We start from the raw sequence: 14,329 nt of genomic DNA on the forward strand, positions 1-14,329 counted from the left end.
GTGATCTCCCATCAACTCCTAAGCCTCCAATGGCTTCTCTCATGCCATGCTTGCCTTCTCTAAGGTCTCCAGTGATCTCCCAACAACTCCTAAGCCTCCAGTGGCTTCTCTCATGCCATGTTTGCCTTCTCTAAGGTCTTCAAGGGCCCAGGGCCATGCCGACTTGCATCTAGGGTTCGTCACTTTGTCTGTTCTTGGCTACTCCAGTATGATTTTGAGCAAAATCATGCTTTATCTGTTACGATCTTGGGATTCTAGACATGTTCTTTCATTTCTATATGGGTTTCTTCTTAAACCCTAATTTCTTCCTATATCTCTTAGATCTGTACAAATCAAGCCGATTTGAGTTTGTTTCTTTAATGTTTTACACTGTCCTTAGAACTCTTTACAAGAATCGTTGATTTCGAGTGTTTTTTACCTTCTTCTAAAAATTAGGGTTTCGGAACTTCTTTTACAACTTTGTTTAACTGATTCTTTGTGTTTAAAATTCTATTTCTTGCATTATTTTTACTGATTCTATGATTTTACTGCATCTTCAACTCGTCTATGTTTGAAAGCCCTAATTTTCTAGATTTCTTCGTTTAGTTCTGTGTATTAGCATGACTGATCGTTTCTTGTTTGAGTTTCTGTGACTATCTTGCCTCGAATATGTTCTTACTGAGTTTTTAGGCTAACCTATATCACCTCTATATGCTTGTGTTCATCTTGACTGTTCAAGACTTGCTTCTTTCTATCAGTGTTGTTTAACCTGCATGTTTGCTATGTTTGGTTATTCCTATATTACTCTATTTATATGCTAAACACTGACTCATGACTTTCTCTTTGATTGATTCTGGATCCCCTGTTTCATGGTTTGATTAGAAGACCTTCCTTTAAACCTTTGATTCCTACCCTTTCTATTCAATTTGATTGATTCGCCTACCTTGTCTGCACTGGTACTTTATTCTTACTGACTATCTCCTTAATTAGAGTTTTTCTGTACTTAGCCTAATTGTTTACCCTATACTTACTATATTTGAAATCTTTCCTTATTGGTCGTACATTGATTTCTTTCCTTAGTTGTTACTTGTTCTTACTGTTTGAACTGATTCCCTTAAATTAAGGGAGTACTTGTACTGATTTTGCTCTAATTGGTTCTGAGTTCCATAATTACTGTGCTATTGTGATTCTTGCCTTATTTCACCCAGTTTCGAACTACTATATATACATACTCTCTCATTAACACAAACACACGAACACTTTGGTTCAAAAACTCTCTCTCACACTCAAAGCTTTCTGCTCTCTTTCTTTGGTTACTTGCTATTATTCTGAGTTAGCCGGCTGCAAGCAGCTGACTATTGTGCTCTCCTGCCCCTTCACTTTTGTGTTTACTGTCTTCTTTACTGGTATGTCCTGATTTCAATTTAAGTCTCAAAAATAATATGTTTCTTTTCCTCCTTCAGTTCATCATGTTCCTAATCTGTTTCTACCTATGTTTCTGTTGTTCAACATGTAATTAATCTCTTTGCGTTAGTCATATACTACCCCTTACGATCAACATGCTAATCTTCTGCAGTCAATGTGACTCGATCCCCTTTATGTCTAACTGGTTTTAGTATGAACCTCTCTTTGGCAAAATAATTTGTACCCTATAGTTATTTGGTTCTGTGTTAATTCCAAAAGTTCATGTTGTACCCCAATCCCATGAACCCCTTAAGAGCTTCTGATTCTGTATCTATGTGGACGTCTGCCTGTTGTGTGTTTAGTCATGTGCTCTATGTGTCCCGAATCCCTATCACCCCTGCGTGTAGGTTTGTTCCTTCTGTTTTGTGTTCTTTAAGTATTGCTGAGTTGGTTATGCAACTCTCCCTTTTCAATGATGTTTTACTGTATAACTCTCTCTTTTACTCCACAAAACTGTTTCAAACAAGTCTCTTTTAACACTATTTTCTTACTAAAACCCTTTCAAAACTATGTTAAGCACTCTCACACTGTTCCTAAGTCCCTAGGTTCTGCCCCCTCCGGTGTGTGTACTGCCTTGGGATCCTTTTGAGAACCCTCTGAACTCTGGCACACTGAGGCTGGCCCTTCCACACTGCACTTACTCAATTTGGTTACCAAGTCTAGGTGTGAGCACTGCCCGGGATCCTTGAGATCCTTAGGGAACTCTGTCGCACCTAGACAATGATATTGTCTTTGAAATTGGCATTTGAGGCTATTGGAGGTTTGGGGAATCACTTGGGCCTGCTTCAGGCTCCCTATAGTGTAACTTCTTTTGTTTCTTATCTACAGTATGTAATTTGTTCATCTGGTTTGTAATAATTATTTGTAAATAGACATTGGGGTTGGCTAGTGAAAAGGGGAGGGTAGTTACACATGTTATCAATATCAATGGGTAGAAACCATGCCTTAGGTTTACGTTTCCTATATGCGCATTAGAATCCATGTCTAGGACTAATACATTCCAAGCATGTCATGCATTAGATATCATGTTCTTAGGTTTACTGTTTCAGCATCTCATTTGATATTCTTGCTATCCTTTAGAAATCCTGTTTCTAGGATAAAATGGCATTAAAACAAAACTGCTACTCCTGTACGCTTGACCGCACGCTCTGCAATACTGTAACCTTTATGCATTTAGAAATCCCGCTTTAGGAAATTCTGCAATCATGCTGTGCATTTAGAAATCATGCTTTAGGAATTTTGCATATAAATCGTTCTGCATTTTATGTGCATATTGGATACCCTGTTTTTAGGATCACGCTCACACTCGCTCAGTCACACCTAGTTAAACTACTGACGCATGAAAAAGGGACATAAAAACAGTCTCGCGTTTGATTATCCTGCTTAAGTAAAATCGGTCATAATCCTGTATATCTTTGCAACACGTAGAACAGCATGCTTTAGGTAAAATAACTTCTAAATGGTTTTAATAACTCTGATAATTGTTGTGCATTACCCTACGCCTAGGCAAGCCTTAGGTAATCAAATCTCTTACAAAATTGTAAACTGCCTCTTTGTGTTTACTGCTTAATGTCGTTCTAACAGGCTTAAAAATCAGTAGGCAAATTGATAGGGCTCCTACTCCTGAGTTTATAAACTACATATCTCGTGTGTTCTGATATTCGCTTAGATATCATGTCCTAGGATAATGATTAACAATATGGCCTTTATTTGTGTTTGAGTCGTGCTGTTTTACATGCATTATCTGTGGAGGTGAACTTGAGCCCTTATCTGCTATTTCATGCTTTTATTTGCCAAAGTCCTATGTGTTCTTGCTTGTCGCCTTAGTATTTTCTCCTTTAAAACCTTAAGGGTCTGTCTAGAACTACCTTTAGGTAGAGGTCCTAAATTTCCTCCAGGATCATTAAGAAGGGACGGGTAACAGCACGCAATATAGATCGCTACCCAACACTCGCATTAATAACCATTAAAGGGGTGGGAAGGGTAGATATGGATAAGATGACCGGTGCGCTAATGCCACACGTAGCCCCTTTCTAAGGAGTGATTACCGGGCATTGTACTGATGTGATCCTATAGGCTAACCAACATAGGACCCCTCTCTCCCAAATCACTTGAAAACTTCACTTTCCTTTTTATGCACACAACTTGTTTAAGTTCTTGCCTTATTATTTGAGTTATACAATGCCCAACATGCTTTATTTGCAATTATTTGCTTCAACTATTTATTTGTTAATAGACTAATTCGTAAGTATAAGTTCGGCCGGGACCCACAGTTGTGGACCGAGAGGTGTGCCTAACACCTTCCCCTCAAGGTTATTTCGAGCCCTTACCCTAATCTCTGGTAATGCAAACTAGTCCGAGTGTTAATCGCTCTAGGTGCCCTAACACACTATAATCCGTTAGGTGGCGACTCTTCACTTTCCAAAAGGAAATGAGTTGTTACCCCCATGAATGTCGAAACCCGGACTTCCCCGTCAAAAGGGGAGAAAAGGGGGCGTGACACTAGGTTGGTTAGCCTACAGGATCATACCCACACAATGCAATCACTCCTCAATGAGGGGCTACACGTGACATTAGCACGTAGTCATCATATTCTTACTACCCAATTCCCTTCCCTGGGTCGTAGCCTAAAGCGTTCTATCAACCTTGAAAAGTATCCTATGTGTGCACTACCCGTCCCTTCCTCGTGGCCCTGGATGTATTTTAGGACCTCTAATTTTAGGTAATTCTAGACCATCCTAATGTATTTAAAGGAGAAAAGTCTAGACGTCAATCAAAATAATTAGGACTGTATTTAAAGAGGGAACAACTAAAGGCTCACATTTTACCTCCACAAGCAGAACAAATAAATGCACGTCTCAAACAATTGTTTCAGGTATTCTAAGAGAAAACCCTAAAACATGATATCTTAGGTTAGCATGGATTATACAGCACTGAATTCAGGCCAGAGTGTCAAAGAACTGAATCCTACTGATTTTAGACCTATTAAAAGTGAGCAGTCTCAAGGCGCAGTTTTATAGTTGTAGGATTTTAATCGCCCTATAGGCTTGCCTAAGCGCATAATAGAGATGTCCTAAGAGCATGATATCTATATGGATCAGTGAAACAGTAAAACGATTTTTAAACGACAACTTGAGATCTATAGGCATGCTTTCTAGCAGTATTAACTTAAGGCAACGCTTGAAAAACTTATTAAAGAACTGACTAATGAATTAACTAATCCAATTCAAAACACCCGTAAATTAAACTGTTTTAAAGTTCTATAGGCATGATTTCTATTAGAGCTGATTTTAACTCCTATAGGCATGGTATCTAATTATTAAAAGCTGATTTTAACCCTATAGGCATGATCTATTATTAAAGTCATTTAGATCCTATAGGCATGGTTTCTAATTGTGTGGAGTAAAGCAAACATAAGAAACACATTTGAATCAACATAGACCCTATAGGCATGATATCTACCCAATCCTACCCACAATAGATATAACTACCCTCCCTTTTTTTCACTAATCACCCTACTGTTTGTTTACAATAGTTATTACAGACCAAGAACTGAATATAAATTACATAAAAAAATAGAAAAGAAAATTAATCTATAGGGAGCCTGAAGCAGGCCCAAGACAGTCATGGTGTACCAAGCCTTTACTGATCTCAAACACCCAAAGTTCCATAGCCCAATTCATGTCTAGGTGTGTCAGAGTTCCCTAAGGATCTCAAGGATCCCGGGCAGTGCTCACACCAAGACTTTCACCAAACAGAGACTGATTATGTGCAGTGTGGAAGTGCTAGCCTTGATATGCCAGAGTTCAGAGAGATCTCAAGGATATCAAAGCAGTGCTACCATTAGTTATAAGAGTATGTGAGAAATGACTTGAAAGATTTGGTAGACAGAGAAAGAGGTCTTAGTAATGGCAAGAATTTTCTGAAAACCAGACCATAGTTAGGGTAGAAATAGTTTAAGAAACATGAAGAACATTTTTACAATCAGAGAGCAAGTCATAGAACACACAGTTTCAGAACAGACTTCACACAAAGGAAAGGGGTAGAGGGACACCTAGAATGCACCTTAGTGATGGCAAACAAATACACAGATTGTAGTTGCAAAGTTAAGTTGAGAACACACAGATTTTAGACACAAATAGGATCTCATTAGTGAAATAGAACAAGTTGGACTTAGATGATCAAACTAGACAAACACTTCATGAAGCATTCAAGGTTTTAGAAATACTAATCATATACAGAACATGCAGAATTTGGTCATGCTGGGTGAAATCATAAACACACAATGCAGCTTGTGATATGCTAGTGAACCAATTATTTAAAGCAGGATTGGCATGCTAAACAGTATAATGGCTATAGCCTTTAACAGAATAAGCTTAGACATGCTTTGTGATACAGTAATCTAGGCATGCTGATTGCATATTGAGTAGAATAGCACATAGAACTGGAAATCACAAACGGACGAACTGCAGCAACAAAGAAAACACATAGTTTGGAATGTGAATTGAATCAGAACATACCAGTTAAGGAGAGAATACAGGGTATAGAGCAGAGATGGTGCAAGTAGCCAGCCTTGGCTTACAGCCGGCTGGACTAATAAGAATTGCAAGGAACAGAAGAGAATATAGAGCTTTGAGAGTGTGAGAGTGTAGATGAACTAGTGTTCGTGTCCAGAAGTGAGGAGTAAAGGAGAGCATATATAGCAGTTAAGAATCAAGGAAAATAAGGTAAAGGGAATCAACCCTTCTGCAATTAAGGAAGCCACATAATCAATTATACATTAGTTAGTATACTTTTCGCTTAAATAAGGGTAATCAACCAACGGGCAAGGCAGAACACATTTAAGGAAAGAAATCAAACGAGCAATTAAGGGGAAATAGACAGAATTTTAATTAAGGAAATAATTGGTAAAGAATCAGTAAATATCACGGTTAATCGAACAAGGTAAAAATACTCAAGATTGTAAATAAGGAAATAGTCAGGAATAGGTCTTAACAAAACAAACTAATAAATCAAGAATCCAAATCAATCACTGATCTAAGGAAAAAAATATAGGTTTACCGTGAATAGGTAAAAAATGAACATGGACATATAGAATTAGCAGAAGAGTTGAACAAAGAACATCAGTAGAGGCACATTAGGATCAAAAGTCATCGGATTAGGCTAAGAAGAATCCCAGAAACAAAGCATAGGACAAAGTCAGTACCCAAATAACTTAGACGAACTCAGCATGCAAACAATAATGCCGAGAAATTAGGGCTTTTAGCACAAACAAGTTAGGGTTAAAGCAATCTTCATAAAATCGGTCAAAATACACAAGAAACAGAAGATTTAAACACTCAAAAAATCATAAAACGTTTTTTAGAAAGAAATTTCAGGAAACCCTAGCCATAGAAGTCAAAAACTCGAAGTATTATAGTGCTTGAAATCGGTTAGTAGTAGAGGAATAAGAGGAACTTAAAGAAAAAAATCACAGGAACTCGAAAACATTTTTAGGTGTGTAGAGATTCAAACAGTAGATAGCAAAGAGACCAAGGTATAGTGCTAAAATCGGTTGACAGTAAGGAAACAAGATATCTTTAAAGCATAGTCATGGACAAACTCAGAACCTCTTCCGAATCTACAAAGATCGGACGAATTCATGTCCGAAGATTAGGGTTTAGAGGAGAAAAGAGGGGTAAAGAAAACCTGGTTTTGAACCAGAGATTTGAACCATGAAATTTCAGTAGGAATCACTCGCAAACCATGGACGAACCCTTGAAGAGCTTTGAACGAGATCTGGACCAGATCTCTTCTTGTTCTTTCCACAAAAACCACATAATCGAACAACCAAGGGATAGGAGACAAGTAGAAGCTTCGTACAGCGATAGGATGCCATAGATCGGGCAGGGATTCAAAGGATTAGGGCTGATTTTAGGTGACGATGATTAGGGTTAGCGGTTGGGTTTCAGAGAGAACCAGAGAGAAGGGGATTCAAGGGCACCGATGTGTGAGAAATGGTTAGGGTTTAGGGGTCGTTTGAACTAAAAAAGGAAAGGGTGGATTGTGGCCGTTGATCTCTGTAATCAACGGCCGAGATTGAAAGAGTTTTGGGGCGGATCGGGTCAGGCGGATGGGTATTGGGCCTGGGTAGGTTTAGGTTTAAAAGTTGGGTTGGGTATTGGGTTAAATTGGGGCTGAAATTGAAAATAAAAATAGGCCAGATTTTAAATAGCCATATTTAGTACTATGTAATTTATAAAAATAATAAATGAATTCCAAAAAATATCTTTGTGTACTAAAATAATTTAAAATATTTATTTGAAATTTTAAAAAAATATAAAGACCAATTTATGCATCAATAATATAATTATACATTAATATGGGCTATTATTCCAAAGATGTGCAATTTGCCCTAAAAATGCAAATGTAACTATAAAAATGCACTAAAAATATTTAAACACTATATTGGCATAAATAAAGAATTTAGATGACTAAATCATCACAAAAGTAATTTGAAGAATAATTATTGGATATTTTATAAATGAAGAGAGGAAATAAATTGATTTGGGGCTTTTAAAAATTATAGAAAATATTATACAAATGTTTATGCATGCTTATACTATTTTGAAAGCATATATATGTGTTAAAAATATATGAGAAAAAATTGGGTATCAACACTCACAAGTCTGCCGCACGGTGCGGTGCGGCGGGGTGCACAAAATTACATAGTAGTTTTCTATTTCGGCTAGGAAAGGGTAGCTTCGTCCGGATTTGTTTTTACATGGTGTAAATACACCAAAAATATGATTTTGGGAGGTCTTTTGACCTACGGAAGATTGGAGAACCAACCAAGGCAAAAAGACTTAAGAATCCATCAATATTTCGACCTGCAATCAGTGCAATACGGGAGTTTGTATTGAATCATTAGAATTGATATTTTCTTTGTTTTTGAACCTTATTGAGATGTCATACTCCATTGCTATGGAGCAATTTCTATTAGGCTGTTGACAGATACGGTGTTTCGATAATTTGATTAGGGATTCGATTCTTGATAATTGTTAGAATTAATTGACGGAGCTTTAATTTGTATTGTGGAGTTATTTATTATTTTGCTTAATTGAAAGAGGAGTTTGATATTGAATTTCTTCACATCTTATGCTCTAGTTTAAATTCGTGATTCAAATAGGTAATCGAAAGAGCCTCTTGAATTGTTAATCGAACCTGAAAATAGGGGAATATTCGTGAGAAGTTACCCTTTAGATCATAACCATCATTTTATTGTCGCAATTATTTACTGTGGTTCAATTGGATTAATTACTGACGTAATCTGATTATCTGTTGAATTCGTGAGAATCAACCACATTATAGAGTGAATTAACTCAAGAAGCGAATCTCGAGTCAGTTATCTTGCATTTGTGTAGTCAATTGCCCTTATTCCTCTCATTGATATTTCTTCGTTGCCCATCTGCTATTTTTTGTGACCAATTATTATTTGCTTAATTTTTTTAGTAGTTAATCGTAGTAATATGTTCGCCTTGAAGTATGCATATTTTTATGTATATTACCTCGCATTATACTCATGTCTCGTAGACTTCGGATGTATAATATAATGATTTGTGCTAATTTGTGGTATTTCTATGTGTAAGAATCATTAAGATGCAATTTGGGACGAAAGTGCGCGAATTGGAGCGAAAATGAAGTGCGTAGTTGAGCCCCACAGAGAGTGTGGGGCGCTACCTACGGTGCACAAAACAGAATGCCCAACAAACCTACCGCCAGGGCTTGCGCCCCAGGCTGCCCTGGGCGTTGGTAATGTGAAAGTATCCTATTTCGACCGGGACTCGGTTATTTCGACCCCAAGACGCCCCCAACTCATATAAAAGCCAACCTAAACCTATTTTGGGGAAGAGAATGCTACTTTGAGAGAGGAACAAAAGTATGAAACACTCGGGAGCACGGATTTGATCAATTCTTCTATTCTTCTTCTTCTAGTGTTCATTGATTTTATGTTTGAAAATATTATTTTTGATGATTGTATGAACATGAGTGGCTAAGAACCCTATTATTCTTGGGTCATGGGTGCTACATGAATGTTGACGTTTGAAGTTTAAATTGACGAGTTTGATTTTATCATATTGGGTTGTTTATTTAATTCCGTTCTTAATTATTTTGCTAAGTAGCTAACAAAGAAATACTACTTACGAATCTAGAGTTGAACTCGAAAGTGGAAATTCTAGATTGCATATAGGATTAAATAGAGCAAGTTCTTGATCCCGGGCATCGGTAAACGGATTCGCAATTAGGATAGATATATACCTAATTGTCTTGCTTGGTTGAAATACAGGAAGTGCAAATGCGTTCTTGTTAGTCTTAATGCAATAGACATATAGGTATTAAGTTACCTTGAGTAGGCGAGTAAGAACTCGACAGATTCTTATGAGTAATATTAACCCTGTCAATCAACAATCCAGATAAATGAATTAGTCAGTTTAACCAAAGAACACAACAAGATTGTTAGCTAGCCTATGACCCTGGAATATCCTCTCCTACTAATTTTTATCTGAAATTGCCTAAGTGTTGTGGTTGATCTCTAGTTATTTCATTGCTTGATAGTTTCTTAGGTAGTAAATTAATCACTTACATATTTTGTGAGAAATCTCTTGAATCGATAAGTTGTTTGAGTTTGAATTAGTTAAAAGTTAATCATAAGTCTCCGTGAGAACGATACTTTACCCACTACTCTATTACTTGACGACCACGTATACTTGCGTGAGTGTGTTTGGTCGCAACAATCATCAAATCAAGTGTTGATTTTCGTGGATAGTAATCAACTGGAGATTATTCGAACACTGTTTAAATCCAATTCCTAAGAGCTCCATTAAGACTCAAACGCCAAAAAATAAGACATTTTATTAAGGAGTATGTATGAACCAAATTATACAGAGGATAAACTTAAACATTTTGGCACAGTAAAAGATATTTTTACCCTTTTTCCATAAAAGAAGGAAGAAGAAGAGGAGAAAGGATACAATAGTTTAGGATGTTTATCTTTAGTAAAAAGTTATCCTAGTAATTAGGAAGTTTGTCAAAAAGGTCAAGAGCGGTAAGTAGTTGGTCCAAATTAGAAAAACAAAATTAGTATATATACCCACCAAATACGGAGATGCTATTTTCATCCGTCAATGATCATTCTCCATTCTATATAAACAAAACGTCTTTTATTTCATTAGTGTCCATAACCTCAAACCTCCAACAACTTTTGAGTTTTTTGAGTTTTCTTTCTCCATAATAATGGCGTCCACTCCTTCTCCTCGCACTGCCGCCACCACCCTTCAAAATTCTCTCCTCTCTTCTTCTTCTTCCTCTGTAAATCATAATAAGCCTTCAAATCTCTCTTTCCTCCACGCCTCCTCAAATTCCTCTTCCCTCAAGCTTTTCCACTCTGTTTCTGCTTCGTTTTCTCCATCAAATTCTTCTTCTACCATTTGTAATGTTCTCAAAACTGTTGAATCTGCCGACATCTCATTCTCCAACGCGAGAGATCTGGACGGCGTTGTTTCGATTCCCAAGCCAACCATTCTCGTCTCCGAGAAACTTGGAGAGGCGGGTTTGGACCTGCTCCGTAGTTTCGGCAACGTGGATTGTTCGTATGACTTGTCTCCTCAGGATCTCTGCGCTAAGATCTCTCTGTGCGACGCGCTTATTGTACGGAGTGGGACTAAGGTAACTCGACAAGTCTTTGAGGCTGCACAGGGCCGTCTTAAAGTCGTCGGAAGAGCTGGTGTTGGGATAGACAATGTGGATCTGCAAGCTGCTACTGAATTTGGATGCCTCGTCGTTAATGCGCCCACAGCTAATACTATTGCTGCCGCGGAGCATGGAATCGCTTTGCTCACCTCCATGGCCCGTAACGTTGCTCAGGCTGATGCCTCCATGAAAGCTGGTACCTTTTTTTTATAATACTTCTTCTAATATAATATATAATGCTACTGCTGTTTTTGATGATTTATTGCATAGATCTGAAAATAAGAAGTATTTGCTAAATTCTCAGTATCTAAATTACGAACTAGGACAAGGACAGCTTCCAGTCTTCATTTACAAGTAAAAAAGAAATAAAAAAAATCATGGCTTGTGCATCCCGGTAGGTATTTTTTTGTCTTGTCGTTTCTGACGTAAATTTATTTGATTTGTTGGAACTTTGATTTGAGTGAATTGTTGGATCTATATTAATTTAATAATATGATTACATATAAAAAAGAAAATGAAGCATTTGGTGGGCAGGTAGAGTTTAAGGTTAGGTAATGAAGTTTTATTGTTAACTTAAAGATTAGATCATTACTTCTTTCATTAGATGGTAGTCTTGTTAGTACAAACCATCTTCTTAAGGTTTACGAATCAAAAATAGTACTCTAAGATTTATATGCTAATTTTTTATTCTTGAAAAATTACTTAAACAGGAAAAAGACAAACTTTGAAGGTATTCCTTCTCTTTTCAACTTCACACAAATGTATTCTGAAGCTTCAATTTTTCAAGTTTAGCTTGACTAGTTAAAGGATAATGACAAATTTAGACAATCATGTCAGGGACAAGTTTCTTTCTTCTTTATTTTTTGTGTGGTGGTTGGTTGGTTTTGGGGGTGGGGGTGGATTTTTGAAAACAGATCTGTTGGTTTCTAGGAATGAATAGTCCAAGAATATGACAGGTTTGTATTCTTTAATCGGCTGAGTAACTAGATCTGCACTCTGATTCATGGTGTCATGTGAAACAATATACAATTATGAAATAACCAATTAATTTACAGGCAAATGGCTGCGCAGCAAGTACGTGGGTGTTTCTCTTGTTGGGAAGACATTAGCAGTTATGGGCTTTGGTAAAGTTGGTTCCGAGGTTGCAAGACGTGCAAAAGGCCTGGGTATGCATGTCATTGCCCATGATCCTTATGCACCAGCTGACAGAGCTCGCGCTATTGGTGTGGATTTGGTTTCCTTTGAGCAGGCCATAGCCACTGCTGACTTCGTCTCACTCCACATGCCTCTTACACCTGCTACTAAGAAGGTATTCAATGATGACACATTCGCAAAGATGAAGAAAGGAGTTCGCCTTATAAATGTTGCTCGAGGGGGTGTTATTGATGAAGATGCATTAGTTAGAGCCCTTGACAGTGGAATAGTTGCTCAGGTATGCTAACTTAGTTCTGTTCCTTTATTCAATTAACTTTGAAGCTCGAAATATTAACATGTCATCGCTTTCTTTCACAGGCAGCACTTGATGTATTCACGGTGGAGCCACCACCAAAAGATAGCAAACTAGTGCAACATGAGAATGTCACAGTTACACCTCATCTTGGAGCAAGCACAAAAGAAGCACAGGTACAATTGACACTCGCACACAAATTATTTGCACCTGCTTGTCATATTGACTTTGTTTGAGTATATATTGTTTCCTGCTCCTTGAGTTATGTGTTCAAAATCTATTTTCTTAGGAAGGAGTTGCGATTGAAATAGCTGAGGCTGTTGTTGGTGCTCTAAATGGGGAACTTTCTGCTACCGCTGTGAATGCTCCAATGGTCCCTCCTGAGGTAAACTATAATATTATGTGCCTATATGTTTCTCTTTTGAGTCAGCCAATAGCAAGGATTATGAAATTCCTGCTTCTGTGATCAGGTATTGTCCGAGTTGGCTCCTTATGTCGTGCTTGCTGAGAAACTAGGTAGACTGGCTGTACAGCTAGTGACTGGTGGAAGTGGAATTCAGAATGTGAAAGTGGTCTATAAATCAGCCAGGGACCCTGACAGCTTGGACACTAGACTTCTCCGAGCCATGGTAACAAAAGGCATTATTGAGCCAATATCCGATACAATCATCAACCTTGTAAATGCTGATTTCAGCGCAAAGCAGAAGGGTATTCGTATTAGTGAAGAACGTGTTATTGTTGATTCGTCTCCAGAGTACCCTGTTGAGTCCATCCAGGTTCAAATTAGCAACGTGCAATCAAGATTTGCAAGTGCTTTATCAGAGAATGGGAATATCAGCATCGAGGGGAAAGTGAAGTATGGGGTTCCCCATCTTACACGCGTTGGATCATTTAGTGTTGATGTGAGCTTGGAGGGTAACCTCATCCTTTGCAAACAAGTGGACCAACCTGGTATGATCGGGCAAGTTGGAAACATACTTGGTGAGAGTAACGTGAATGTGAGCTTTATGAGCGTTGGAAGAACCGTGAAGAGAAAGCAGGCAATTATGGCAATTGGAGTAGACGAAGAACCAAACAAGGATACTCAGAAGAAGATAGGAGAGGTATCTGCAATTGAAGAATTTGTCTTCCTCAAACTATAGTCCAAACGAACGAACTTCTTACTACTACTCTTATTATTGAGAAAAATCCAATATTTATGCTGGGAATTATTGGAGAATAACAATTGTCCGCGGCTGACTGCTGGAATGTTGAGCTCAAATAGATGCTGCTAGTCCGCCTTCTTGTTCCAGAAAAAGATATATATGTGTACTAAGTTTAATATTTTGCAGTTTGGCTTAAGGTGATTCTGCCTACTCTACTTAGTTAATGTGGTCGTTTTGGTGTTTGTTCGAAGTGATCAAAGCGATGTTGTTTCTCATGTAATCCTCCTTGAGCTTTTGATTTACCAGGAATACTTATTCTCTTATTTTAAGCGTCCATAATCTTTCTCAATGTGCTTTATATATCAAGGGAAAAATAAAAAAGAAACATGTTAAACAAATCATAAAAAGTAGCATCGCAAAGGTATGCGTGTTCATTGTAAATGTAATGTTCTCCTCTTTTGAAAAGTAGCGCACTATATTCTAAAGAAATCTTTATACGTAGAATTTAATCATAGGCTAGGGGCAGGGGTGGTGAGGAAGGAGGAAATTAATCAACTATAATAGC

General features: G+C 37.6%; 1 protein-coding gene across 1 annotated transcript; it reads left to right on the forward strand.

Moving 5' to 3' along the window:
• Nucleotides 1–10,604: 10,604 nt before the first annotated feature.
• LOC109221201 (D-3-phosphoglycerate dehydrogenase 2, chloroplastic-like) lies at nt 10,605–14,087 on the forward strand. Its single transcript, XM_019385666.1, has 5 exons — nt 10,605–11,368; nt 12,228–12,604; nt 12,685–12,795; nt 12,909–13,004; nt 13,090–14,087. Exons 1-5 carry the CDS (start codon nt 10,717–10,719, stop codon nt 13,759–13,761), a joined length of 1,908 nt encoding a protein of 635 aa, XP_019241211.1. The 5' UTR covers nt 10,605–10,716; the 3' UTR covers nt 13,762–14,087.
• The last annotated feature ends 242 nt before the right edge of the window (nt 14,088–14,329 follow it).

Source organism: Nicotiana attenuata, unplaced genomic scaffold, assembly GCF_001879085.1.
Source record: "Nicotiana attenuata strain UT unplaced genomic scaffold, NIATTr2, whole genome shotgun sequence".
NCBI lineage: Eukaryota > Viridiplantae > Streptophyta > Magnoliopsida > Solanales > Solanaceae > Nicotiana > Nicotiana attenuata.